The sequence below is a fragment of the Argiope bruennichi genome, chromosome 2, assembly GCF_947563725.1.
Source record: "Argiope bruennichi chromosome 2, qqArgBrue1.1, whole genome shotgun sequence".
NCBI classification, from domain to species: domain Eukaryota; kingdom Metazoa; phylum Arthropoda; class Arachnida; order Araneae; family Araneidae; genus Argiope; species Argiope bruennichi.
Genome location: NC_079152.1, coordinates 1588260 through 1614421, shown reverse-complemented (window position 1 = coordinate 1614421; position 26162 = coordinate 1588260). Strand labels below are relative to the sequence as shown.

At 31.2% G+C, this 26162-nt stretch overlaps 1 protein-coding gene across 1 annotated transcript in view; it reads right to left on the bottom strand.

Annotated features, from left to right (window-relative positions):
- Window positions 1–9168: 9168 nt before the first annotated feature.
- Window positions 9169–26162, bottom strand: part of LOC129989237 (uncharacterized) — a 48514-nt gene continuing 31520 nt past the window's right edge. The window contains exons 5-7 of the mRNA XM_056097627.1: window positions 25168–25289; window positions 13234–13424; window positions 9169–9649 (exon numbers count right to left, since the gene is read on the bottom strand). Of these exons, the coding sequence (XP_055953602.1) occupies window positions 9315–9649; window positions 13234–13424; window positions 25168–25289 (648 nt within the window). The 3' untranslated portion in view covers window positions 9169–9314. The remainder of the gene's footprint in view (window positions 9650–13233; window positions 13425–25167; window positions 25290–26162) is intronic.

The following is a 26162-nucleotide window of genomic DNA, read 5'->3' as shown; positions in this document are numbered from 1 at the left end:
AAATCGTGTCATATTTTCGTATTCCTTGAACTATTTGTCAGGATCTCCGTCTTCGTCAAAGAAGGGAAAAAATCTTCAGTTGCGAGCAAGCCGAAAAGCTGGGATATTCTAGATAATGGGAAGATACCGAGGGATTCAGATAGACACCCCTTCAGTCACTCTACCTTGTTCCCGCAGATCTTTCTTGATTCACTTTTCTGGCCATCTGGTCATTCGTTTTCAATCAATATTCATTGCGTTTCCTCTTCGCCTTCTTTTTCTGGGACATTTTTCTGCTGGTTCTGAATTTTGCAATTAAGAATTTTGTTCTAAATTTCCAAGCTGTTAACTTGACTCACAAAAATTAGATTTTGATTTTTTTTTTTTTTTAGCGTATCGCAGTTGTATAGTATAGTATAGTACAGTCGCTCAGTATACTTTTTCCACATTAAAAAATCCTAACTTTAGATCCATTTAATTCAATAAAAAAACTCTTCAAGTGATCATCATGTGAATGCAATTGAAGGTGCTCTTCAACAAATTATCATTCACTCTTCAACAAATTTTCAAATTTCATTTCCAATCATTTGCCCATTTCATTTTTTATGGAGCGGATAACATAACATTTTGGGAAATGTTGCCTCTCACTTTTGTTGTTTTCTTTGCTTAAAAAATCTGAATACCTCATTCCCGATGTAAATGAATACATTAATATAGTTTTGCCCACAAAATTTAATGAAATACGTGTTTTTAAAGCAAATGGTATTTAAAATTAACATTAATAGAGTATTTAGGTATCTTATATATTCTTTGAAACTAATAATTGGCGACGAAAATTGGTAAAACCTATCCTCTGAATGATGTTGAGATTTTTGCTTTATATTGCGACAACTCTCTTAAAATGGAGCGGAGAGTGCACATGATCCTTGATGACGTATCTAGGAATCATGACATTTCCTATGAAATAAAAACTGATGAAATCGAGATATTTTATTTAATGGCTGGGACTAGAGGATTTTTTCAAGAGTTTCCCCTTCAAAAAATGCCCAGAGAAACATATTTTGAGATTTTCCTCGAAAATGATCGGGGTTTTAGAGCAGGGGGCCATTGATGGCGTATGTAGGTATTATTAACTTTCATAAAAAAATATAAAATGTTGTAATTGATTCAACTGGTTATAATAATTTCAAATCATAAAAGAAATAAACATTTAAAAAAAAATTATATTTATTAAAGTTATTAATATTTGGTTAGATATTACAATTAGTTTAGTTATTAATATTTGGTTAGATATTACAATTAGTTTAGTTATTAATATTTGGTTAGATATTACAATTAGTTTAGTTATTAATATTTAGTTAGGTATTACAATTAGTTTATTTATTCATATTTAGTTAGGGTATTACAATTAATTATTAATAATTAGTTAGGTATTAGCATTAGGTTTAGTTATAAATTTGAATAACTAACTAAATATTAGTAACTTCAAGTAGATAAAAACAAATTGCAAAATAAATTGAATCATTTTGTTAGGAGCATTAAGAGACTGATAATATCGTAAAACTCTCAACACAGTAAACTATCTTTATTTTTTCAATAGTTTATCAAAGATATATTTCTTAGATAAAATGTTAGATCCATAAAATCTAAAAAAATAAATAGAATTTAGAAAATGATGTATTTATTTTACAGTTCTTTCAAGCAATTTCTTTTGTTGATATGCTAACGAGCATTCTTCATTAGAGGATAAAATCTGAGTGGATAAATGAGATAGCTTTAGATGAATCTTGTGGGGGGAGTTCAGAAATTATTTATTTTCTAGACTGCAAACCATTTATATTCATTGCAACTTTATACCACAAAATAAATTGTAAGTGGCATTCGAGTATGCTTTTGAACATTTTAAGATGGATTGAATGGACCATGTGTTCATGTTCAAAGGGCTTTGTTTAGATTTTTAGAGAAAGTCAGTCTCATAGGCCATGTCATAAGGGAAGCGGGCTATCGCGCTTTCCCTTGTTAAATCCCTTGTCTTGTTAAATGCCGTTTTTGGTCAACCCATATGCCAAGGCAGGTTGCTGAAAACTCTTGCGCTTTCAAAATTAGAAGCAGTTTATAAATAGAAAATAAAAAAAATATATATTTTTCAAATGAATCTGCAATGGCATGTTTCGGCAGTTACCTGGAACACTTTTTATATGATATTTCAAAGATATACATTTTTTTTCACGATTTGGAATAGTATGTTTCAGTAAATGAGTTAATTTACCGAAGTTAAATTTCTCGAAATTTCGTAATTAAAAATGTTGCGAGCAGATTTTAATGCATTGATCCGACATCTTTTAAGGTATGCAAGAGAATTTTATGACACAAGTAATATATAATATAAGAGAGATTTTTGTTTCCACTTTTCCTTTCTTTCTGAAGTCGGGAAGAATGGATAGAATGAATCGATTAAATATGCCTTATCTTTAACTTTAAAATGAATTTTTTACATAGCTAATATTTCGACGAATCGTATCGTTTCATCCCTTTTGTTGCTTGAGAAGCCATTAAGTGCATTTCATCTTAAATGATTGTTGACTCGCATTCAGAGTCAAGGTCAATGATCCGAGAGGTTTAATAAATTGCATTAAGTAAAAGATAATTGATTTAAATTGTGAAATGATTAAAACAAATGTAATAAGCATAGATAATTGACAATAACTGATAAAAGAAAATATATGAACAAATAAAAACAGAAGGATTAAATGAGAAGGATTTCAAACATGTTAATGGCGTTATTTAAAAAAATTAAGTTATTAATGCCTAAATAAATTTTGTCTAAATGATTCGTTCTTTAAACATGCTTTCAAATTTGTAAATTTGATTTATAAATATCATTCAATTCAAGCCGTAAACATGGGCACGAAAGTAGTAGAAAGTTAGTAGAGATTCGGTAGAAATGTTTTCATGCTTTTAATAGCTAAATATTTTTTAAAATATGAGAAATATTTAAATAAATATTAAACGAAATAGAATTAGGAACGGTAAAAGTGAACCTTTAGTTCTCAATCAATGAAATGAATGTTTTTAAAAGTTACGAAAGTCTTTCCGTGGAATTTCTCATGAATCATTCCAATAAGTGATTTTTTTTCTTGCTAAATAATTAGAAAAGTTATGAAGTTTTAACCATTATCTGGAATACAGACATTAGATTAAATATCATTTCCATGATCAGTTTTATTTGGAAAATGCTTTAATATAAAGAAATTATGTTTTAAAGATATTTTAACAAAATATGTGGAATCAGCAAATGCAAATGACAGGAAATGACGCATCAGTTGAGCGACTCTAAAGGTTTCATATCTCCATTCACATTTTTTCCGTCCTTTATCCCACGGCATAATGAGAATGAATTGGAGACAAAGCAGCATAATACATGTTTCCCATAAACTTCATGTAAGGAATCAAAAATAACCAATATTCGATGCAAATTCCTTTTTCAGTTGCTACAGTTCATTCATAATGAAAAAGTATCAGCCAAATATAGTTGCAATTTATTAGATGCGCATAATATATATTTTTTTAAACTCAGTCGAAATTCAGATAGGTCAACACCCGTTAAAATTATTTCAAACCTTATGTCTAAGCGGCGTAATATTAAGAAGCATTAAAGTTTTTCTACTATGTATTGTTATAGAGGTCGAATGTTTAGTTAAAAAACTGTTAATTAAAAAAAAAAACCTTTTAAAGGTTCATTTGAATGTAGTTTCATTCTATGTAAATTTTGTTCACTCCTTGGTATAAATGATTAAATATTTCACTTATAAAGGAAAGTGTATTTATCATTCTAATACTTATTTCGCTAGAAAAGCAAAATTCTAATATTTATTTCACGAAAGCTTTAACATAAAATAACCTACAATATTTCGGAAAAGACTTGAAATGGTCGATCTGTTCAAACGTGTGTTGAAGGCAACTGTAGGATGACCAGAAATAAATAATAGATTTTCATATTTTCAAATTTACTTAAAAAGATAAAATTTCACACTTATTATTTGTATCGAAATACAAACCCAACTAGATGTTTATTTTCCAAGTTGTGTAAAGGAAATTTTCATGGAAAATTTTTGTTCCAAAAATAGTGTACATCGTAAAAATATGTGCTTATGATTTATCATAAGAAAGTCTCGGCTTAAAGAAAATGTGGCGAAGAAAAAAAATTTAAAACTTCTGAAAACTGAGAATTTTTGGAAAAAGTGAAAGGTTTTACAGAAAACAAATTCTTTTCAGTATCGTTTTACTTTCTAATTTTTAAATATATTTTTAAAGAATATCGGGGACAGTTTTCTAATATTGTTTTAATTGTAATTACTGAAATGTGTACTGCATTTTTAGAAGCCAAAAAAAGAAAGCATTTACACCACTACTAAATTGTATTTCTAAAGTATATATATATATATATATATATATATATATATATAATTTTGTTGGGTTTTTTCATATAAATGTTATTGGAGTATCAAAATTATGACATTAATTTAGTTTTGATCTGTAAGGAAATTTCTTTTTCTATTTTTTTAATAAAAAAATTTTAGCTGCCAATGCGCCATCTGAAAAAAGAAACATTCAGATCATAATTTTTAAATTTAAGATCTCGTCATTTGTGCTTCTAAAAGAAAACTTAAATTTCTTTGTGAAAGTGTAGAGTCATTTGAATTGTTCATTATCAGATATATTCAAAAATTACAATATATAAATAGTATTTCCTGATAATAGCAGAATATTTGATTAGAATCAAAATGATTATTATAATAAAGACTGATTTTACTGATATTTGTTCTTGTAATATAATGATTTTATAACTAAAATGAAATCTGTATTTTGTTTTTAGCTGAAATGTTTGGATAAACCATGAACAGAAATATAAAATGAATTTCATTTTTGTATCTCTAGATAAAGGAAGCAACTTTTTAAAAATTAGTAAATTATTTTATATTAAAGTGTTGAAGATAAGATGACTCAGAAAAGGGTATTTTTTCTGCTTTCCTTTCTAAGAAAGCTACGTAGAATCGGTTAGGCTATTAAAAGGACCCAAGTCAGTAAGTGTTCCTTTGAACAAGAGTTTTTAGGGGGAAAAAAATATTCTAGCCGAATTGACAAACATCTTTCACACGCACCTATAAATAATGTTTGAATAATAATTAATAATAATAATAATTAATAATTTCCTTGTACTTGAGAAAATTGTTGGCATTGATAACAAAATGATAATAATAAAAAAAATATATTATTATTTTTAAAGTACGAAAAAAACCTCGCTGTGAATATCGAAAGCGAATTCCACTCTTATGAGTTGCATGCTAGGGACAGGTTTTCGCATGTTCTCTGAAACACTTCCTGATTGAATGAATAAAACTATCCTCATCAAATTTCAAAAATATTTAAAAAGGGTTTTAAATATATGAAAAGCTTTTTCGTTCTTCACAATGGTATGCTTTTAAAATATAATATAAAATTGCGATTGGAAATGGCAAATCTGAAATCAAGTGTTCATTTTAAAATTCCAAAATGTGACTTTTCAGTCAGTCTAAGGCCGAATACTTCAAAAATTATGACTTTGTTCATTCTCGGGAATTTCGTTCATATTAGTAGCAGAATGAAGAATGCTAAGAATGTGCCTTCTATAGCAGAATATAGTATGTAAGGATAAAGTTATCTAAAAACTTGTGCATTTTTAAATGACATCAAATAGTGACCAACTCAGCATCAAGAAAATTTCTAAATTTGTATCTTTAAAAAATTTCTACTTGAGTGATTAAAATGATGCTATCGAATTGAGGAAAAGACATCACATAAATTCAAAGACTATTATGTGTTAAATAGATGCACAAATTGAGTTGGGCAAACAAGCTTGAAAATTAAAAGTGCTCCATTAAATCGTCAAAAAAGTCCAGTTCATGTTTAATTATTCAAAAAAAGGTAACCTATGAAAAGGTAACATACATGGGAGCAGGACGATTTTGTTCTCAAATTAAGTACTGTAAGACATTAAACTGCATTTTCACATGACAACATGTTTTACATGGTTCCTTAATTATTAGTTCCTTGAATGAATAAATTGTCCTAATAGAGGCCTAAACTTTTCTACCATAGATTTAAAATATAAGATTAGTATAAAGAATATTGAAATTGAGAGGAGTGGAAATACCAAATTTGAGATTTCAATTATCTGACATGATTTAAAAAATATTATAATTTTAAAGAATGTTAAAATTATGTTCGTAAACGTCCATTTCAAGGTATGAATCATTTGACTGAAGTTTGACAGGTCAAGATTAATTTCCTTGAAAATTGATTATAAATAGTTTCTAGAAAAACAATTGCCAGAATAAAGTGCTCAAATAATGTTCATCAAAGCTTTTCCACTTTGATCATCGAATATTGGTCAACTTGTGTTCAAGGAATATTTTCGACATATAATTCACAAGTCTTTCTGCTTCAATGATTGAAATGGTTCGAACAGCGCCCTGAAATCATCTATTTAAAATGCATGATGAGTATGAAGAACGAAAATGTCCCACAGGAATACAAGGTAAGTTTGAAAAATAATAATTACTGAATTCGAAAATGCTAAATTGTGAGTGAAAATGTCTAGTATCAGTTTTAAAAAAATCGCTTTTGTATATAATAATAAAATTTGTTTTGAAATTTCTAGCTGTAGATTAAAAAAAAAATGTTGAAATGAAGTTCGATAAATGTTTTGTTCTGAAAAGTGATATTGTCTGTTGGTGTAATATGCCAAAAAGTTCATTGTAAATAGTTTTGTATTAGTTTTTAATGAATCGATGAGCATAAAATATGGAAATATGTTTGAATTGTATGTTGTAGTGTTCAAATTCACATGTTATATTTGTACAAGTAAATGTTATTTACTTTGAAAATTCACGTTTAAAAATTTCATCCCGAGTGTATAAATTTTCAGAATAAGTTGTTTTATTTTGTGAACCCAGTAATGAACATGCAATTCTGAGCGAATTTTAAAATGGAGTATTACTCTAAAGCGAGTATCTTCTAATGTATATGAGTTGCATTTTCCGAATTTTTTAACTGTGGCATAACAATTTAAGACACTTACTTTAATTTATAAAGCAAATTGCATCCATTTTCCACATTGAGTATTAACATTTCTCAACTTGCATTAAAAAATGTTCTCGATGTGTGTTTCCCAAGCCTTTATATTTTAAGGATTAAAAATGTCAGAAATATATCCCAAAAGCCATGATTTGAAAAGGAATGGTGAATATAAAGCACGGAAATGTCTAATAGGAATCTGAACTTAAAGCCTAAAAATTATTAAAAGTGAGCGCGGTGCGACGCTAAGTTTGCGAAAGAAAATGTTTAATACGAGTTAAAAACTACGACGAGTTCATAGAAAAATAAGATTAATTTTTTTAAATAGAAAGCTTTTGATTAAAAAAGATGTACTGAAGTTTGAAAAATGTTTTGTTCCAAAAAGTGATTTCTGTTTTTTAATAAAACTAAATTCTAAATAGTAATTGTAACTAATAATTGTAAATAGTTTTGTATTCATTTTTAGTTAAATGACGAATTTGGTGTAATGTAAATATATTTCATTTGTATATTATAGAGCACAATGAACTTGTTAACATTGTATAGATAATATAAATTTTGAAAAACTCATGTTTGAAGTTGTCATATCGTGTGTACCAATTCTAAAAATGGGTTGTTTTATTTTGCGAACCGAGGGTTGAACACACAATTGCTAATAAATTGAAAAATAAAACATTTATTGAAAGTAAGTATCTTCTATTGCATTTGAGTTCCATATTCTGATTTTTTTAAATTGTGGCATTTAAAGACAAGTGCCAATTTAATACATTCATTTAAATTTTGAAATCTTAAAATTTTGAAATTAATTGGATAAAATGGAGAATTATAAAATGGAAAAAGAAATGCCCACTTTAAGGTATTCAAAGAAGGAAAAGTTTCAAGCTGTGTTCTTAAAAGAATTTGTGTTAGAAGTTTCTTAGCAGATTCTTGAATATGCTAGCAAGCATTTAACATGTATAATGATTATAAATGACGAAAATGACCATGAATCGTACGTAGACCTATAATCATTTGTTCCTAGAATACAGAAAAAAATGAAAAAAACGGAGAGCAAATTTGAAATATTTCTTTTTCTAAAAACGCAGATTTAACGAATAAAGATCTTAGGGAAATAAAACATTTGAATTGTTTGAAATCCAGTACAGCAAATGTCGCTTCATAAGATAAAGATACGATAGCAAAAGAAATTCCATCAACGTTTGTACAAACTTCAATTATTGATTATAGTTTGTAGAAAATATCCGAAAAGGCCGCCCCTAGTCTAGGCTAAAAAATAAATGCTTGAAATATATGTCCCGTAAGAGGAATTAGAGTAAAAACACATGTAGAGCCCTTACACAGTAAAGATTTTTTTGGCAACTATTAATAAATATTTCGCTGTATGTGAAAATACAGATTAGAGTTAATGATGATACTTTTTAACTCGTGCAAATGAATCTTATTCTGAAATTTTGAGGGGAAACTATTATGATACGGATTAAAGATTCAAGTATGGGTAATGGTATTTGCTGAGAAATTTATTATCAAAAACATCGAAAGCCGTAGTCTAAGATGTTGGAAAGAACATTCAAATGAATAGCACATAAATCTTATAACTAAATATTTCCAACTCCAAAAAATATATCAAGTATTTTTAATGCCAAAATAAATGGAATAAAAATCTTTGTAAGAAGCAACAAAGATACACAAATAAGATGTACAACAGGAAGTTTGGATTCAGTCCCAAATTTCGTTTCAATAAAATAATAAAATGTCATTCTTTTGTTACAAGAATATTATAACGCATATTTTTAACAATATTATTGTCTATTTAATTATATTATGTAAATTATTTTTTAAAAAAACTGAATACCTGAAGTTAGTATTTTTATGATCACCATAAATAACCCACAAATTATTCTTATTATAGTATAAGGAAAATGTAATCAAGTAAAGTTAAAGAGACTGTTTTTTGATACATAAAAGATCCAATTAAATTAAAGTGTTTTTTTTTTTTTTTGAGACTACTAAGTTTCCATTGAATAAAAAAAAAGAAAAGAAAAAGCAACTTATGTACAATTCATTACAAAACATTAGCATACCGAGATATTTTTACTGGGAAAAGATACATCTGCCAATGAATTCTTTTTTCAATTAGAAATTTTAAATGAGCGCTTTTAAATAACTAATTCAGTCCCTTACAGTAAGATGTTCATTAATGGATAACTCTAGCAACAAAATCAGTACAATTCTTTCACAGGCTTCAGAGACACCAGTGCAACTTGATTTCCAAGAAAAGGGTTCACTGTGCGAGGGAATGTCGGACCGTAGATGCTTTCATTGATGGCAACGGGCATGCCGTCGTCCCCGCAAGGTGCCTGCCGCACCAGGGCATCGTTGTCGCCGACGTGATACGCCATGAAGGAAGAGCCAGAAGTGGAAAGCGTCTCAATGTCCGCGCTGTCCGATCGCCGCCGGTGGCTATGAATGTAGCACCACAAGCTGAAGCCGATCACCACTACGATGACGATGATTAAAACGATGATGACAATCAATAAACTCAGCATTTGCGATTCTGAAAAGAAAGAGAAAGGCATGATTGTGGCAAAAAACGCGAAAACAATTCACAGAAATATATGTTATCACAGGTTCTTTCAAAATTTTCATGAAGATTATGTAAAAGTGATAAGGTTGGATAGTGCAGATAGTCATAAACTTTCAAATTGCATTGCACTATGTTATGATTCGGAACTATTTTCTTTCTCGAATTCAAAGTAAACAGAAAAAAAAATTGTAATCATCAAAGTAATCGAGATTTTGATGAATTTACTTTTCAGGGCTCACCGTCTTATGAAACACTTTTTTCAGATTCCTTCTGCCAGTCTATGAATTTAATAAATAGACGCGTTTTGAGCTAGACGATTGAAATTTGGTGCGTGACTTTTATATCAAATTCGTAGATTGCTATTAAATTCTTTTCGAAATCCGTTCCAAGGAAGTTTGCTTTTTGTTCGTCTATCTAGCCGAGTTTATACGAACTCGATGATTCAAAACGCAAAGAGCTAGATGAACAAAATTTAGTTCACAGTTTTATCAATAGAAATCTAAAATTGCGGTAAATTTTGGATTCAATCCATCACACGTTTCATTGACTGTTGGTCTGCATATTAGAGCGCATATAAGCACGGTAACTCAAAAAAACAAAAATGATTTAGTAAAATGAAATTGCCGCGTAGTCTTGTTATTAAAATTGTACTTAATTACTCTTCTGTGTCCTCTTCGGCTTCAATCATTTGGAAATAAGACGTCCAGAAATGCATAGTTTTCTTTACTATACTTCAAAGTACAAAACTGTACAAAGTTCAGTGTTAGAATACGAAATACAAAGCTCATGCTGAAAATTCTGTTATTCTAAAAGCGAGTAAAAAGTCAGAGGAAGACACTTTGTATTTGTAACCTTTCCACCTTGCTCCAGACTCTGATTTCCAGGATTATAAAAATCCGAGTATGACGGCTATCTGGGCATTTACGGTTTATTCCCGATTTCCTCAACTAAAATGTGGGGTAAATGGGAGATAATATCTGTATTAGAGAGTGTACAAAAATATTTCGAGTTGACCAATCTCGTTGATTTAGCTTTTTTGTGAGAATAAAATTCGTTGGAAAATATCAGATAGTATTCTTTCGTAGAATATATAATAGAAGGCTACGGCTACAAGTTTCGTGTATAAGAACACTAATATTGTTGTTGTTGTCCACTGACAAGCTGTCAGTGATATAAGCCGAGTGTGCAGTAGTCCCTGAGCACCCAAGGGCAGAAGTCTGACTTCTAGCCCATATGAAGATGACACTCACGCAACCGCTTGCGCAACCCCTTTTTACAAGGGGGGAGGGGTTCTTTCACACACAGGGAAGAGAACATCCATGCCCGAACCAGGGACGCCCAGAGCACGGGAAAGACGCGCTACCCCTAGGCCAGGTCGCCGACAAGAAAACTCGTTAGTCGCTTAATCTCTCCCTTAGGAGTTGTAAAGATGCTATATTATTAGAAATTTTAGATTTGCTTCGGAGTTAGTATAAAAGTTAAACCATTAAATGATCAGGATCTTCCTCTTTATTTTAACAAAACCGTCGAGGCTTCTATCATCTGCTAATCGTGTTGCTCCCCAGTCCTAACTGCCACTAGTAAATCTTTTCCAGTTAAAACATAATAAAATTCGGTCTTTACGTTAAAATTCTCAAAATCATCTTATCAATTCTGATAAATTTTCAAGGAAGTCTGTACGTCCTTTCGCCCATATACATATGAGGATAATAAATAAAACGTACAGCGATTTAAATAAATAGATCTTCGAATGTAGTTTTATGATCCGAAATGTAGAAATATATCTGATCTTGGTCGAAATCCCTCAAAGGGCCCACTGACTGTTGGTTGATTGTGATTATCATTGGGGCGCCGATGAAAGAAAGTAAAGAGACGCTAGGAAAGACCTTATTTACAACGAAAAATGCCCCTTTTTTGTAGTTTTTGTTATTAAAATACCCTCAATAAGAAGATGTTTGACTTTCTTTTAGCAATAATTTAAAATCAAAAAGGTTGCGTGGATTGAGGAATTTATAATGTCTTCCTAAAGGCAAATTTCTAATTTCAAAAGGTGAAGATCGAAGAATCCTTTCAAAAATTCTAAAACAATATATTGGGGTGAGGCGCTAGAGGAACTCGCCTCATGTCTCAAAATCTATTAGACATACATCACAGTGTACAGCCTAGAGAAAATTTAAGACATTGGCTATGAAAGAGCCATAAAACAAATTTGCATCTGTGAATTTATGCTGCCAAGATGTGTTTTTCAGATTCATTGAGGTTAAAATCGGGGAGATTCATTAAAATCTCGCGTTTGAGGATCGCAGTCCTTTCTCTATACTACGTATATAAAAAGGGAAAATAAATATAAAAGCCAATAGGCAAATCTTGTTTATAGAATAAGCTCAAATATAAAATTGAAATTAAACTAATTACAAAAATAGAATTAATAAAACAATGGTAGAAAAAAGTGACAAAGAGAAAGAACAAAAGCAGGCATAAAAACAATATGTTGTCTAGAAATAGAGAACCGACATAAATGGAGACAATGTTTAAAAAAGCATTTCATAAATTTGGGTCCAGAAACTTGACTTTGCATCTGCATAAGACAGATGCAAAATATCTGGGATAGACAATATATATATATATATATATATATATATATATATATAATATAAATAGGAAAATATATATGTAAAAAAAGAAGAAAAAAATCTATCTTAGAAATCCCAGTTTTTAAAAATGTCTCATTTCTGTATATGACAGATGATGTCTTGCGATCGTCAGAAATATAATTTCTGTTCATAAGAAAATGTTCTTATCAGTTTCAATAATTTCGAGATATTTAAATAGAAAATGTCACTATATTTTACTTTTTCGTATACGAAGCACAGTAAAAGTGTTGTAATCGTCAAAAAATTCGAATGCGAGACTTTGTCGAATCACCACGTTTCAGACTTCTCTGAGATCGAAACATTCATTTTTAGCATTATGTCTGGCTGTCTGTGGCAAAGATAACTCAGAAACACTTTGTGCTAGATGAATGTAATTTGGCATACGGTTTTTATACCAAGGCACCTATCAAATTTTGAACCAAATCCAACAAGCAGTTGAATATGTTTTCAGAAGTATGTAATAAAAAATATAACGACAAATATTTCAAATTTGGTATATCAATTTTGTGACTACAAGAGCAGTTTCGTGTCGAATTTTGATTTTAATCGTTTGAGAAAAAGGCATCTTAAACGCAAATTCTATTTTCGTATGCAATTAACCCCATTCTAAGAATTAATCACTCCCAAAAAATCCCCGAGGATCATATGATAGATTTAATAAATTTATGCCAAAGATTAATATTTCGTAATGGTGATACGCCAATACCATGCAAGGCGTTCTCTGAATAACACCTGTATTAAAGAATATACGAGAAAGTTTTGGGGAGACCACCCACGTTGGTTATTAGCGCTTAGTTGTAACAAAGAAAGAGTCCTCTAATTGAAATGTAAGTGCGAATCATCACAGGCGACTCAGGCGGCAGCCAACATACTAAAATCTCCTTTCTTTGATCCGCTTACCATATCCGGGTAGGCTGCCTTGCAGGACCGATTGCGCCTGCTCAGAAGACATCCTCGAGTCCTTGACGTGGTTCTCTTTGTAGTGGTCATAAGTGTAGATGTCGTTCGAGTCCAAGTTTCTGAGAGCCTCCTCCAACTGTTTGTAGTTGAAGTTCTTCTTCTCTGCCTCGGCCTCCTGTGGAACGTTAAACCTGAAAAGTCGGGAAGAACGGAACGATAAATTCGTGGAATTTAAGCTGAATGTTAATAATTTGTTTCTGAAAAATAGATAAAAATTAAGAAAATAGTCAGTGATTGTATGGAGACAAGTTGGATAAAGGAAAGTGACGTCTCATTTCAGGAACTTTCCAGAAAACACGAAGTGCTTATAATAAAGATGGAGCGAAGATGTTAACACTTTTAGAAACCACCAACCACAAGCAGATGACAATACATTATCAATTAATAGCAACAGTACGATCAAAAGCACTCGGTGTCTGTAGCTTACCTACTCACAATTCAGAATGAATTGCAGAAAGATAATAATAATAATATTTGCTTTAGTATTTTGTCTTTATATACGTTTTCTGACAAAATGTTAAGTCCGATGGAAATTTTTTCAAATCTTGATGTCTTATTAAGATGCAGCCATGATGTTTTGCATTTTCCAGAACCTACATCTACGTCCCCAAATTCTCCAAATACTAGCTAGCCAAGTGAATCGCGAAGATCAAAGGTCATTGATTTGGCATCCATTAAATTTATTTGTAAATCTTTTTCTCCCACCATAAAAATAAGACCGCAGAAAAACGGCATTACAGATTCATAATAATATTATTCCTCAATTTTTTTTCAGCAAAATTTTCATTCATTAAATACTACTACAATTCCAATTGATAGTTGAAAAAAGTATGCCATGCATCAATGTGTGCGATTAAATAGTCTTAAGGATTCTTAATATATTTAAGCAAGCATAAATTATTTTTAAGTATCAACAACTGATTTTCTGTATTTGGTGTGCAATCTGTTTTTAATGTTATGATGCTTCCATCTCATCCATCAAAAAACTCAATCGCATGCTTTCGCCAATGTTAAAATTAATATTTAAAACATTGTTTCCTTTGGACATCCATACCGAAATAGAATTTTTTCCTTTGCTTTTATTTCGTTCCATACACACTTTTTAATTTTCACCCAGAGTCATTCATAGTAGACTGATTTAATTAAAGTCGCATCTTTTCGTATTATCAAATAATAAAATGAAATTTTAAAAAAAGAGGCATTCAGTATGAGTTGCATAACGATCTAAAAAAATAATAATCTGGGCGAATAAGCTTTTCGCCAAAGGCTGCTACCTCTTTTTGAAGTGTCCAATAAGTTCTTTAACAAACGAATATAGAAATTTAATTTTGTGATGATTATCGAAGCTACAAAACTAACGATTAACTTTGAAAAGGGATGAAATTATTGTATATCTTGAAACACAAAATATTCAATTTAAATTTCGAATTTTTTAAAAAATGTACAGCTTTCTCGTTATTGCGCAAAACTTCCTTTTCTAAGGATTCAATTATTTTTAAAGTACACAAGAGTCATTCTGAATTAGCATTCTTCATGTTTAAACTGCATCTTTATTTTAGATTTCTTGCATATAATCGCGTATATAATGTGATTTTATCAATTAAAATATTATTCAAATAAAGAGTAGTAATAGTAAGAATAGTAATTCAAACAAAGAAATCGTAAAAAGTTTACAAAAACTTCTGCTAAAGCTTATAGTAATTAGTAAAAAACTTCATCTTTATTGAATTTCGCTTTGACATAAAACTTTTCCCAAAATAGAATTATTTAATAGAAAAATAGAAATAGAAATAGGAATAAATCCCAGAATAAAAGCAGATTTTTTTTTTCATTTATTAACGAAATGAAACGTTATGTAACTCTAATAGAACTTATTAGCATTGCTTGAACTACCAAGATGAAATTTTGAAAGAAAATAAATTTTAATGTAAATTCAACATTTTTTTATCAACCTGTTAGCTGCTACGATCCCTATTTGGGAATTTTGAATTTGACGTACATCTCTTTACGCCAAAAATATGGTTAGTAATCAGTTATTAGTTTTATTTATATGTATATATATATATATATATATATATATATATATATATATATATATATACATAAATCAATAGTGTGTGTGTATTTTGTGCTTCGTTTTTTACAATGAGCAAACAAATTTGAAATTCGTCTTGAAGTTGAACGGAACGGAGCTGTCATATTTGAAGCATAATATTTTCGGTTCGGTTTTTATATTATGATGAAATACCGTACATAAATACGTAATTTAGAAGTTATAGTAGCGATCTGTTACTTAATCTATTTTTTTATATAAAAATGATTTTATTGGTCATACATACCCTTTATAATGATACCCTTTTTTAAGAACATCAAATATTTTCGAAACATAATGTAATTTGAATATAATTATAGTGTTGCACAATTTTTGTGTACATATAGTTTATTCGGCCAAAAATTTAAAAAAATCTTAGCAGTTAATGGCTTAAATATTTAAGAAACAAAGAAACTACTTTGAATTTTTTGGCGACAATTATTAAAAATTATCCAGTCAAGAGTATCGGTAAAACACCAATCAATTTAGTTTTTAATTAATTTGAATTCTATTTAAGAAACAATGAAATAATTTGAATTTTTTGGCGACAATTATTAATAATTATTCAAAAAAAAAAGGAAATTTTGCAAAAATTTTCATAATTTCAAGGAAACTTTGTTCTTCCATAAATAAGTATCATTAAAATGAAAATTTCTTAAATTTTGAAATGCTATAAAAGTTAGTTTTGTGCAAAATATATTTTAAGGAGTTCGGGAAAACACGAATCAACTTCATTTTTAATTTAGTTGAATTCTATTTAAAATTTCAAAAAAAAAATGCTCCATTGTGCACATTTGTAGCTTCCAAAGTATTTATATGTATGCCAAATTTGGCATCTCTAGGTCAAACGGTCTTGCAAATAAGCCGTCAAAATGAGTTCACCTTTATGATCAGTAGAAATTTAGGCTTAGCTCTCAGTCCAGATAGCAAAATTTTATACAGATTTACATCCATCCGTTTCTATATGAAAGTTGCGTTTGAAGTATACTGATGGGATTCATTGCAGTGATATCTTCTGAAATGAAATTTTGGACAAAATTTAATAACTATTACTTTTGTTATTTTTCATTTTCATGCCATTTCTATTTTGAAACTTAAACTAGCCAGCGAAATATTTTTAAATTTCAAATTTTGAAAGACATGGAACTGGCACAGTTTATGAAGCCTGATGCAGTTCTATTCATTAAACAAAATAGGGCACAGAGTGTTAGCTCTCATTTTCTGTCGCAGAAAGAGATACTTTGGTCTCATGTTGAATGGGCTTGTAACACTTTGTACTGAATGCTCGTTGGAAGCCTTATATTTACATGGAAGAAGTCTTGACAGGATTGCGCTGTCAAACGAAGGGTTGGAACAAGTGTCTGTGGAGCCTTACTTGACGAGATTTTTGTCTCCGGCCAAGAATATGGGGCTAGAAGAATGCCATCGATGAGGTATTGGAAGAGCATAGTCAACTATCAAACAGCTAGCTTATGCAGCTGCATTCTGTGCCAAGATGAAAACTGCGGAGGAGATTAGGTCAGAAAAGGAAGAAATATTAGGCGCAACAGAGCAACCATCTTCCAGTGAAATAAGGGAGTTGTTGCATCGTATGTTGAGAAGCACCACCCTGAAAAGAGAGTAGCTGCGTACGCTACAAATTCATTTAGGATTATATTGAGTCTAATTTTCCTCAAACTGTGAAACATAGTCAAAGACGAATGTCCTTAGACAATTTTCTTACAAAAAAGAAACATGCATAATTGAATTATTATAAATGTGTTTGAGTATTTTTTTGTTTTTCGGAATGGAACACATTATACTATTCTACAAGGACATTCCTATGAAGAAAAAAAAATGTTTCGGATCACGAAAAAAAGAATGATGCTCGTTCAACGAGGCTCCACCGCATAATCAAATTCCGAAAATTTATTAAAATGAAGCTTTAAACAAAAATTGTATCGCACATGGTAAAAAAAAAAATATCTTCACGAACAAAACATTCGAAGAAAAATTCGAGTTCAGATATTTGTTGCAACAACAAAAATGATCTGAGTTTTATTTCAGCGGTGAAAAATATTGTTTAAAAATAACCTTAAAAATAGTTATAAAAATTCATAAAAAAACATGCACAAAATTTTACGACAATAAAATGGGTTCGTTGAAAAGATTTTTTTGGATCTTAAGGCCTCCGACGATGTTAAAAAGACGCGTTTTCCAGAAAAATGTGATTTTTATGATCTGAAAATAAAGTGCAAAATTCGTATATTCTAAATCAAATTTTGCTTTTAATATATGTAATATAGAATTATAAAAACAGTCGTTTCAATAAAACACAACAAATGAATGAAATCGGAAACAGTGGTACTTTTAACCGAAATGAAGTGATTTATTTTAGTTTTACCCTTAAAATTCTCCAAAATAATATTTGATATGTTTTTATTCACTCTACCTATTCAACAACCGTTTTTGCTTATTTTTGGCACTTTTATTGAAAAAGCGTGAAAACTATATTTGTTTCTCGCGCATTGAAATGAACTAATTTGCAATTACAATATCTAAACGCATTTTCTTAAGAATGAATATTTCGCAGTGATTGGTTTGCTGAAAACATGATATCTCAAAATCAATGCAATAAAATTTCCTGAAATTGGGTATGCATGTATCCAATACCTTTGAGAGTGTGGTGTACTACGGATTTAAGGAATGTTTTACACACACTTTAAGTTCAAAACATAGACAAATGGTGACAAAAATTCATTAACTGCAACTTCAAATGCTCATAAAAATGTTTATTTATTAAACCAATTCTTATTTTGTGGTTTGTTACGTTTTACGTAGCTTCAGATATATATAGATGAAATAAAAATTAAATATTTCCATTATTTTTTTAATTTACTATGTGTCTCCTTGCATTGAAAATTTTGCTAAATTTTCGTTAAATAAGTAGGGGTTTTTTTTCTTCCCAAAAACTAAAGGCAATGAGTGTATTTTTTTCTTCCCAAAAACTAAAGGCAATGAGTGTATTTTTTTCTTCTAATAGTGACTTTTCAAGTATGTTTTAACTATTTGGTACAATAAAAAAATGTATGTATTATTTTATAAAAATTCGCCTCCGCAACTTTTCGGATACTTTAAGATAGTGTAAAAATCATTCTTGTACTGTATTATTTACAGGAGTTGCGGTAAAAAAATATATCAAAATTTCACTTAATTCATATTGATTAAAATTTCAAACAAATCAGTATAAAGTGCGCATTTCTACTATCATCCAAATGTTCGGTGTTGTGAAATGATTGTATGGTGGCGGCCCCGAAGTGAAGCGAAAATAATTCTGTAACGCGAGAGTGGCTGTGTAGAGAGAGAGAGAGAGAGTGTGGAAAGCACGCGAATAAAATGGAGTTGTTCTAAAGTCTCTGCCATCTGCTTTGTGTTGTGAATTACATTAAATGTGTGCGTAGAACTGGCGAAATAACATGGTCCGTCGACCCGGAGGTGGCTGGGACCGAAGAAAAAAAATTTTGAAAATAGTGCATCGAAAATTAATTGAAAACGAAAGCGATAGTCTTGTGTTGTTCAGAGTTCAAGTTTGGGTTTCACGGAGATTCAGTTGTTATTGTTACTTGGTGAGAGGTTAGTTATTCAAATTTTATGATATTGATATTGTTATATCTAGTGTTTTAAGACGTAATTAATTTGTGTTTTATTAATTTCATTTGTGATTGAGTTAATTTTTGTGAAAATGAGTATTACTAAGTTTAAAAAAGAGGAGTTAAAGGCTATTGCCGAGGAGTTAAAATTACCTATACCTGATAATGCTAAAGTTCTAGATTTAAGAGAGTTAATACAGGAGAGTAAGATTTATAAAACAGATAAAGAATCGTATCAAACCATTGTTGACTGTGTACTTGAGGAAATAAACGAGAGAAAAGATAAACTTGAGCGAGAAAAATTAGAAAACGAAAATCGACTTGAGCGGGAAAAATTAGAAAACAAAAATCGACTTGAGCGGGAAAAATTAGAAAACGAAAATCGACTAGAATTTGAGAGAATTAAACTGTCCCAGTTAGAAAGGGAATTAGAAATTGCAAAATTGCGTGAACAATCTCGAAAGAGTGAGCCATCACAAAATGACATTAAAACAATCGGAACAGAGTGTAATGTAGAGTTTGATTAAGAGTATTAAAACTCTAACTATTCCGATTCCTCAGAGAGCCGAGTCATTTAATTTATTTTTTCAGTCGATCGAGAAGGCATTTAAAACCAAAGATGTTCCCGAGAAATTAAAACCCGAAATTCTTTTAAATATCCTTGGAGAGAAAGCGTGTAATTTAATGGTTTATCTTCGAGAAGAAGATTTGAGTAATTATGATAAACTTAAAGCCATAGTGTTAAAGGAGTTTCAACCAACACCCCAAGAATGTCTAAATCACTTTAAAAAGGCGCAAAGGTTACCCAATGAAAGTTATGTGCAGTTCGCATCTAGATTGAGTGCAACCTTTGAATACTATTGTCAGTTACGGGAGGTAAGAGACTTAAAATCAATTTGTGAATTAATAGTGTCAGATAAAATAATCGAGACGTTGGATAGAGAATTAACTACTCATATTGGCGTAAAACAAGGAGAGACGTGGTTTAAACCACATGAGTTAGGCCGAGAATGCGATATTTTCATATCGTCGAAGGGAAAAATTAAAGAACAAAGTTTAATACCTAATTATAAATCTAAATATGAACCGCGGCGTTATGATGTCAGTAATCAAAATAATAGTCGTGGGTCAAAAAATACTTCAAGTGTTTATCTGTCTTCCGTTAAAAATGCGAAATGCATTGTAAATAGTTGTAAAACAAAAGAATCCCAGCCGCTGTATTTGTGTCCTGTGTTCAAATCTCTTAGCATTGACGAAAGTATAGATATCGTGAAAACTAATTGCTTATGTTATATATGTTTTTCCTCAAATTGTTTCGTTAAGAAGCCGTGTAGAGCTAAAAATTGTTTTTGTGGGAAACCGCACAATAGATTAATTCATTATCCCAAAAGAGATAACTCTTCCGCCCAGACACAAACTGCAACAGGAGCCAATGATTCGACGCCATTGAATCCAAATGCACATGCTTACGTCAGTCAGAGTCAGGGAGGGTCAGCAAATATTGCCTTCCCCCAAATTGAGAGCGAGATAAATGCATCAGTAGTGGCTACGAGTTTTTTGCAAAACAAAACAAAAACAGTTTTATTGAGTACCGTGCGATGCTTAATACGAGACAGATACGGCGCGAGACATGAAGTGAGGTGCCTTCTAGACGGAGGAAGCGAGTCAAATTTTATAACGAAGGATTGTGCGGATAGATTGCAGTTGAGGAATGAGAAAATTAATTATCTTGTATCTTGTTTAAATGATTCATCAATGACGGTTAATGGGTGTGTTATGGCAACCATAAATAATCTTGATATGAGTTTTAAAAAAGAGCTTAATTTGCTAGTTGTCAAAAAAATAACCGATTTAATTCCGTCAAGAATGATTAATGTTTCAATTGATTTACCTAACGATATTGAGCTGGCAGACTACAAATTTAATATTCCTGGAAAAATTGATGTTTTATTAGGCGCCGAAATATTTTATGAATTGCTTAGGCCAGGTCAAATTTATACAGGAGATTATCGAATACTTTTGCAAAATACAGTGTTCGGATATGTCGCTAGCGGAAGTGTAGATGAGGAGGTGAATAACAAAATGCACTGTGGTTTAATTCGAGATAGTGATTTAAATACAACATTAAAAGACCTTTTGGGAGTTAGAATCAATAGGTGTCAAGGACGAGGGTATTACTAGTGAGGAGGACGTGAATTTAGAATTGTTTAAGGAAAATATATGTTTTAAAAATGGTAGGTATGAGGTGGGACTCCCGTGGAAAAGAGATAGTAATGAGTTGAGCGATAATTTTGATTTAGCAAAAAGACGACTCAGCAGTCTTTTGAGAAAAATGCAAAATGATAAGGTGTTGTATTCTGAGTATTGTAAAGTTTTAAAGGGTTACCTAGATGAGGGGATAATTGAGAGGGTAACAAATCCGTTTGCTTCAACAAATAACCCAGTGTTTTATCTTCCTCACCAAGTGATAATAAAAAATGAATCTCTAACAACAAAATTACGAATAGTTTTTGATGCTAGTGCACATGAAATAGGACAATTATCGCTGAACGATTGTTTCCATCAAGGAGTTAATTTAAATCCAAACATTTTTGATTTGTTGATATCCTTTCGCTTGAACAAAATAGCCATTTTAGCTGATATGGAAAAAGCCTTTCTCCAGATTTCTTTGACTCCAAAAGATAAAGACGCAGTTAGGTTTCTTGTGGCTAACAGTGAAAACGATGTTCAAGTGTATAGATTCAATCGAGATCTTTTTGGTGTGAACTCGTCTCCATTTCTATTGGCCGCAACTATAAAAACCCATATTGAGAAATATAAGGAACAATATCCCGTTACTGTGCGGACACTCGATAGTTGTTTTTACGTGGACGATCTCGTCGCTGGTGAAGACGACGTATCATCAGCATTTGACTTGTCAAACACAGCAGCAAAAATCAGGGATGATGCAGGGATGAATTTGCGGAAGTGGATTTCAAATGACTGTGATTTAATGAAACAATGGCAGACAGAACATTTCGACCATTTAAATATTAACGATTTCGTGAACCAACCACATCGTGTTTTGGGACTTTCGTGGAGTCCTCAAAATGTCTATATTAGTCTTAATTTAAAAGGTCTATTGCACTTCCTTCTGAAAAGGAAAAATACTAAACGATTCTTGTTGATGGCCGCAGGCAGAATATTTGATCAAATTGGATTTGTATCCCCCTTCACTATAAGATTTAAAATCTTATTTCAAGAAATCTGGCAAAGTAAAACAGACTGGGACGAAGAGTTACTGCCAGATGTTAATGAGAAGTTTGAACAGTGGTGTTCAGAAGCGTCTTTCTTAGGTAAACTTCAGATTCCTAGATATGTCCTTGAGTGTGATAGTGAGAGTCCCCCAGAGAGTGAAATACACACATTTTCCGATTCTAGCATTAAAGCGTATGGAGCTGTCTCATATTTAAGACTGAAAACTCCTAACAAAATTTGTGTGCATATTTTAGCTTCAAAATGCCGTGTGGCTCCTCTAAAGCCATTATCCCTTCCACGTTTGGAATTAATGGGTGCGTTACTTGCTGCGAGATTGGCAAAAGAAGTATCAAGAGTCCTCAGTGAGAAAATACCAGCAACCAACCACTTTTGGACAGATTCCACTATAGCCTTGAGTTGGATTCAAGGTTCCAGCAGCAGATGGAAAGTCTTTGTCGCCAACCGTGTGAAGGAAATACAATCCTTGACAAACAAAGATACGTGGCACCATTGTCCTGGAAAGGACAATCCATCTGATCTTCTTACGAGAGGCATCAGCGCCGACTCACTGTTGAACTGGGAGAAGTGGTGGAAAGGACCGAGTTTCCTACATGAAGAAAACATTTTCCCTAAAAATGATGACGTGATACTTAGTGATGACAGTGTGTGTCAGGAAGAACTAAAATCGTCTGAGAGAAAAACTTTGGCTGTGACTTTGGACAATAGTTTTTTGAACAAAATTCTTTCTGTATCTAATAATTTCCAAAAAATTTTATGTGTTCTTAGTTATATTTACAGGTTCATCGATAATTGTAAGCAACCATTTAACAAACAAATTGGACCATTGAAGATATCCGAAGTCCAACGAGCGGAAACTACGCTTGTGAAGTTGGTGCAACAGGTAGAATTTGAATCAGAATTAAAGGACTTGTCCACTAAGGGTATGGTTAGCCCTCAAAGTAAGATAAAAAATCTCTCTCCATTTCTAGACTCTGAAAAGGTACTAAGAGTAGGAGGTAGACTGGCATATAGTAATTTAAATTATGACAAAAAACACCAAATAATTCTTCCTAAGAATCACAAGTTAACTAATTTGATTCTTGAATTGACTCACAAGAGACAATTGCATGTAGGTCCACAAACTTTATTGTTAATTGTTAGACAGAGATTCTGGCCCTTAAATGGTCGTAATATGTGCAGGAAATTAGTTAATAACTGTACAATTTGTTTTAAAGCAAAACCCGTTACTTGTTCACAAATTATGGGTCAATTGCCAACCGAGAGAATTTCTCAAAATTTTCCTTTTAACAAAGTGGGAGTAGATTTCTGTGGGCATTTCTGGATTAAATATCCTAATCAGAGAAAAGGTGTTTTCAATAAAGTTTACGTGTGTGTTTTCGTGTGCATGGTCACAAAAGCATGTCACCTTGAATTAGTTTCAGATCTAACTAGCGAAGCCTTCATTGCGGCTTAAAAACGATTTTTTAGTAGAAGAGGAAAATCTGAACGTATATTTTCAGACAATGCTTCCAACTTTGTAGGCACACAATTAGAGTTAAAGAGACTGAGAAAAATTCTGAGTAATAGTAACAATAATATGAGTAAATTTTTGTGTGATGAACGTGTTGAGTGGAGTTTCATTCCACCAAGAGCACCAAATCATGGAGGCCTCTGGGAGGCTGGAGTCAAGGCCGTCAAATATCATATAAAGCGAATTATGGGTAATTTAAAATTCACTTATGAAGAATTTTTAACGATTCTTAACCAGGTTGAGGGAATTCTCAACTCAACCCCTCTACCCTTTATCATGTGACCCTAACGATTTTGATGTTTTGACTTCTGGTCATTTTCTTGTTGGTCGTCCGATTTCAGCAATTGTTGAACCGAGTTTAACTGAACTGCCTGATAACAGGTTAAAGGTATGGCAAAAACTAACAAAAATTGTACAACAGATTTGGAAACGTTGGTCAAACAACTACCTAAGTACACTTCAAAATCGAAATAAATGTTTTTTTGAGAAAAATAATGTAAAAATAAATGATATGGTAATTTTGAAAGAAGAAAATTTGTCTGTGTGTAACTGGCCTCTTGGTCGAATTCTTGAAGTGTATTATGGTAAAGATAATAAAATCAGAGTAGTGTTAGTGAAAACTAAAAATGGAGTTTTTAAACGTCCTATTACTAAAATTTGTATTTTACCCATCCCAAATGAATAATTTGTGCGAAAATTTCTCTTTGTGTTATGATCACTGGTTGTTTTTGAGTATTATACTTGTTACCTTTTGTGTGAATTCAACTGTGTATATTTGATAAATTGAGTATTTCTTGTTTTTGCAATGTTGTATACTGTTTATTGTATTAAGTGGTATGTGTTCATTTGTATTGTTGTTGTTTACTTTTAAGTTTTTGAATGTATCATTCAACCCGGGGGTGGATGTTCGGTGTTGTGAAATGATTGTATGGTGGCGCCCCCGAAGTGAAGCGAAAATAATTCTGTAACGCGAGAGTGGCTGTGTAGAGAGAGAGAGAAAGTGTGGAAAGCACGCGAATAAAATGGAGTTGTTCTAAAGTCTCTGCCATCTGCTTTGTGTTGTGAATTACATTAAATGTGTGCGTAGAACTGGCGAAATAACACCAAAGTATTTCTGAGACAAATTTGATAGGTCCAGCGGTAACTCAGATAGTTTGTCAACACACGTACATTCCTTTTTATTATTAGTAGAAACAGGAATTTAAATAATGAGGCATTACTTAAGGTACTATATCATCACATAGTGCATTTTGTTTTATTTTACACTTTCATTAAAATTTGTTGGCATTGATGAAGTTCATTCGTTTTTCTTGCTAAATATGATATTTTGTACTCGATGTCTATTTGCAATGCGTCAAATTTGTCATTTTCATGGCGCTACTTACGCTGCTTTGATGGTAAACGTTTCCGGCAAGAAAGTGCATTGTACCAGAAATCTTCTTGAGTTGTGAGTAACCACCGAGCTACTTTCATGCACAACCACAACGGTATCTATCCTGGAATCATTCTAAAAATAAAAAATAAAATCTGTATAGTTATTTGAAATTGAATGGAAGAGAAACTTTTGCGCGAAATATTATGAACTATTTGTATTTTTAGCCTAATATTACTTCCAAGCAACATTGAAGAAGGAATTATCTCTAATGAACCATTCAACACCTTCCTATTGAAAAAATATCGAATTGTTTTTATGAAATATCTTTTCATGGGGAAATGTCGGTGACATCATTAAAAAGTTGCTTTTGTCTAAAATATTTCTTGAACCCTTTAAAGGGCCATTTTTTTCTAGTCATATTATGTTAAAATATTTTTGGGCTTGACATTAGAATAAGAAAAGGGATTCATTTAGCTTATTAGAAATTTTTAAATTTGATTCATTCATTAATTTGGTTAATTAATAATTAAGTAACAAATCAAGACACATCATTTTGTCTGAAATAAAGAACTGAAGCATCTAAGTTTCTGACTTACTAAAAAAATGTGTCAGAACTTATGCCAACCTACGTAATTTCATACAAAGATTGATAAATTTGGTGGGAAGCATACTTCCCACGGCCCTAGAAAGGGTTAATTCAACATTCTTTATTTATAGATAAGAGTTCTTAATAAAAGCATTTAAATTTTTTTTAAAGTTATACATTGGGAGATGACATTTCATTTTATAACCAAATAATTGTTTTTCGAAAGATGTATTCATTTTAGATGCATCGAATATTTTCCTCTTTCAACGCTGTTTATCAAATTTAAATATTGGCAAAATCTTCCTTAAAAATAAAACTGTAACACAGATTTTTTTTTTGTTCAGATTTGCATAATAATTTTTCAATATGTTTTCAGTTCTTCAAGTATAGAGCAACCCGTCTGTTAATCAAAAAAATGT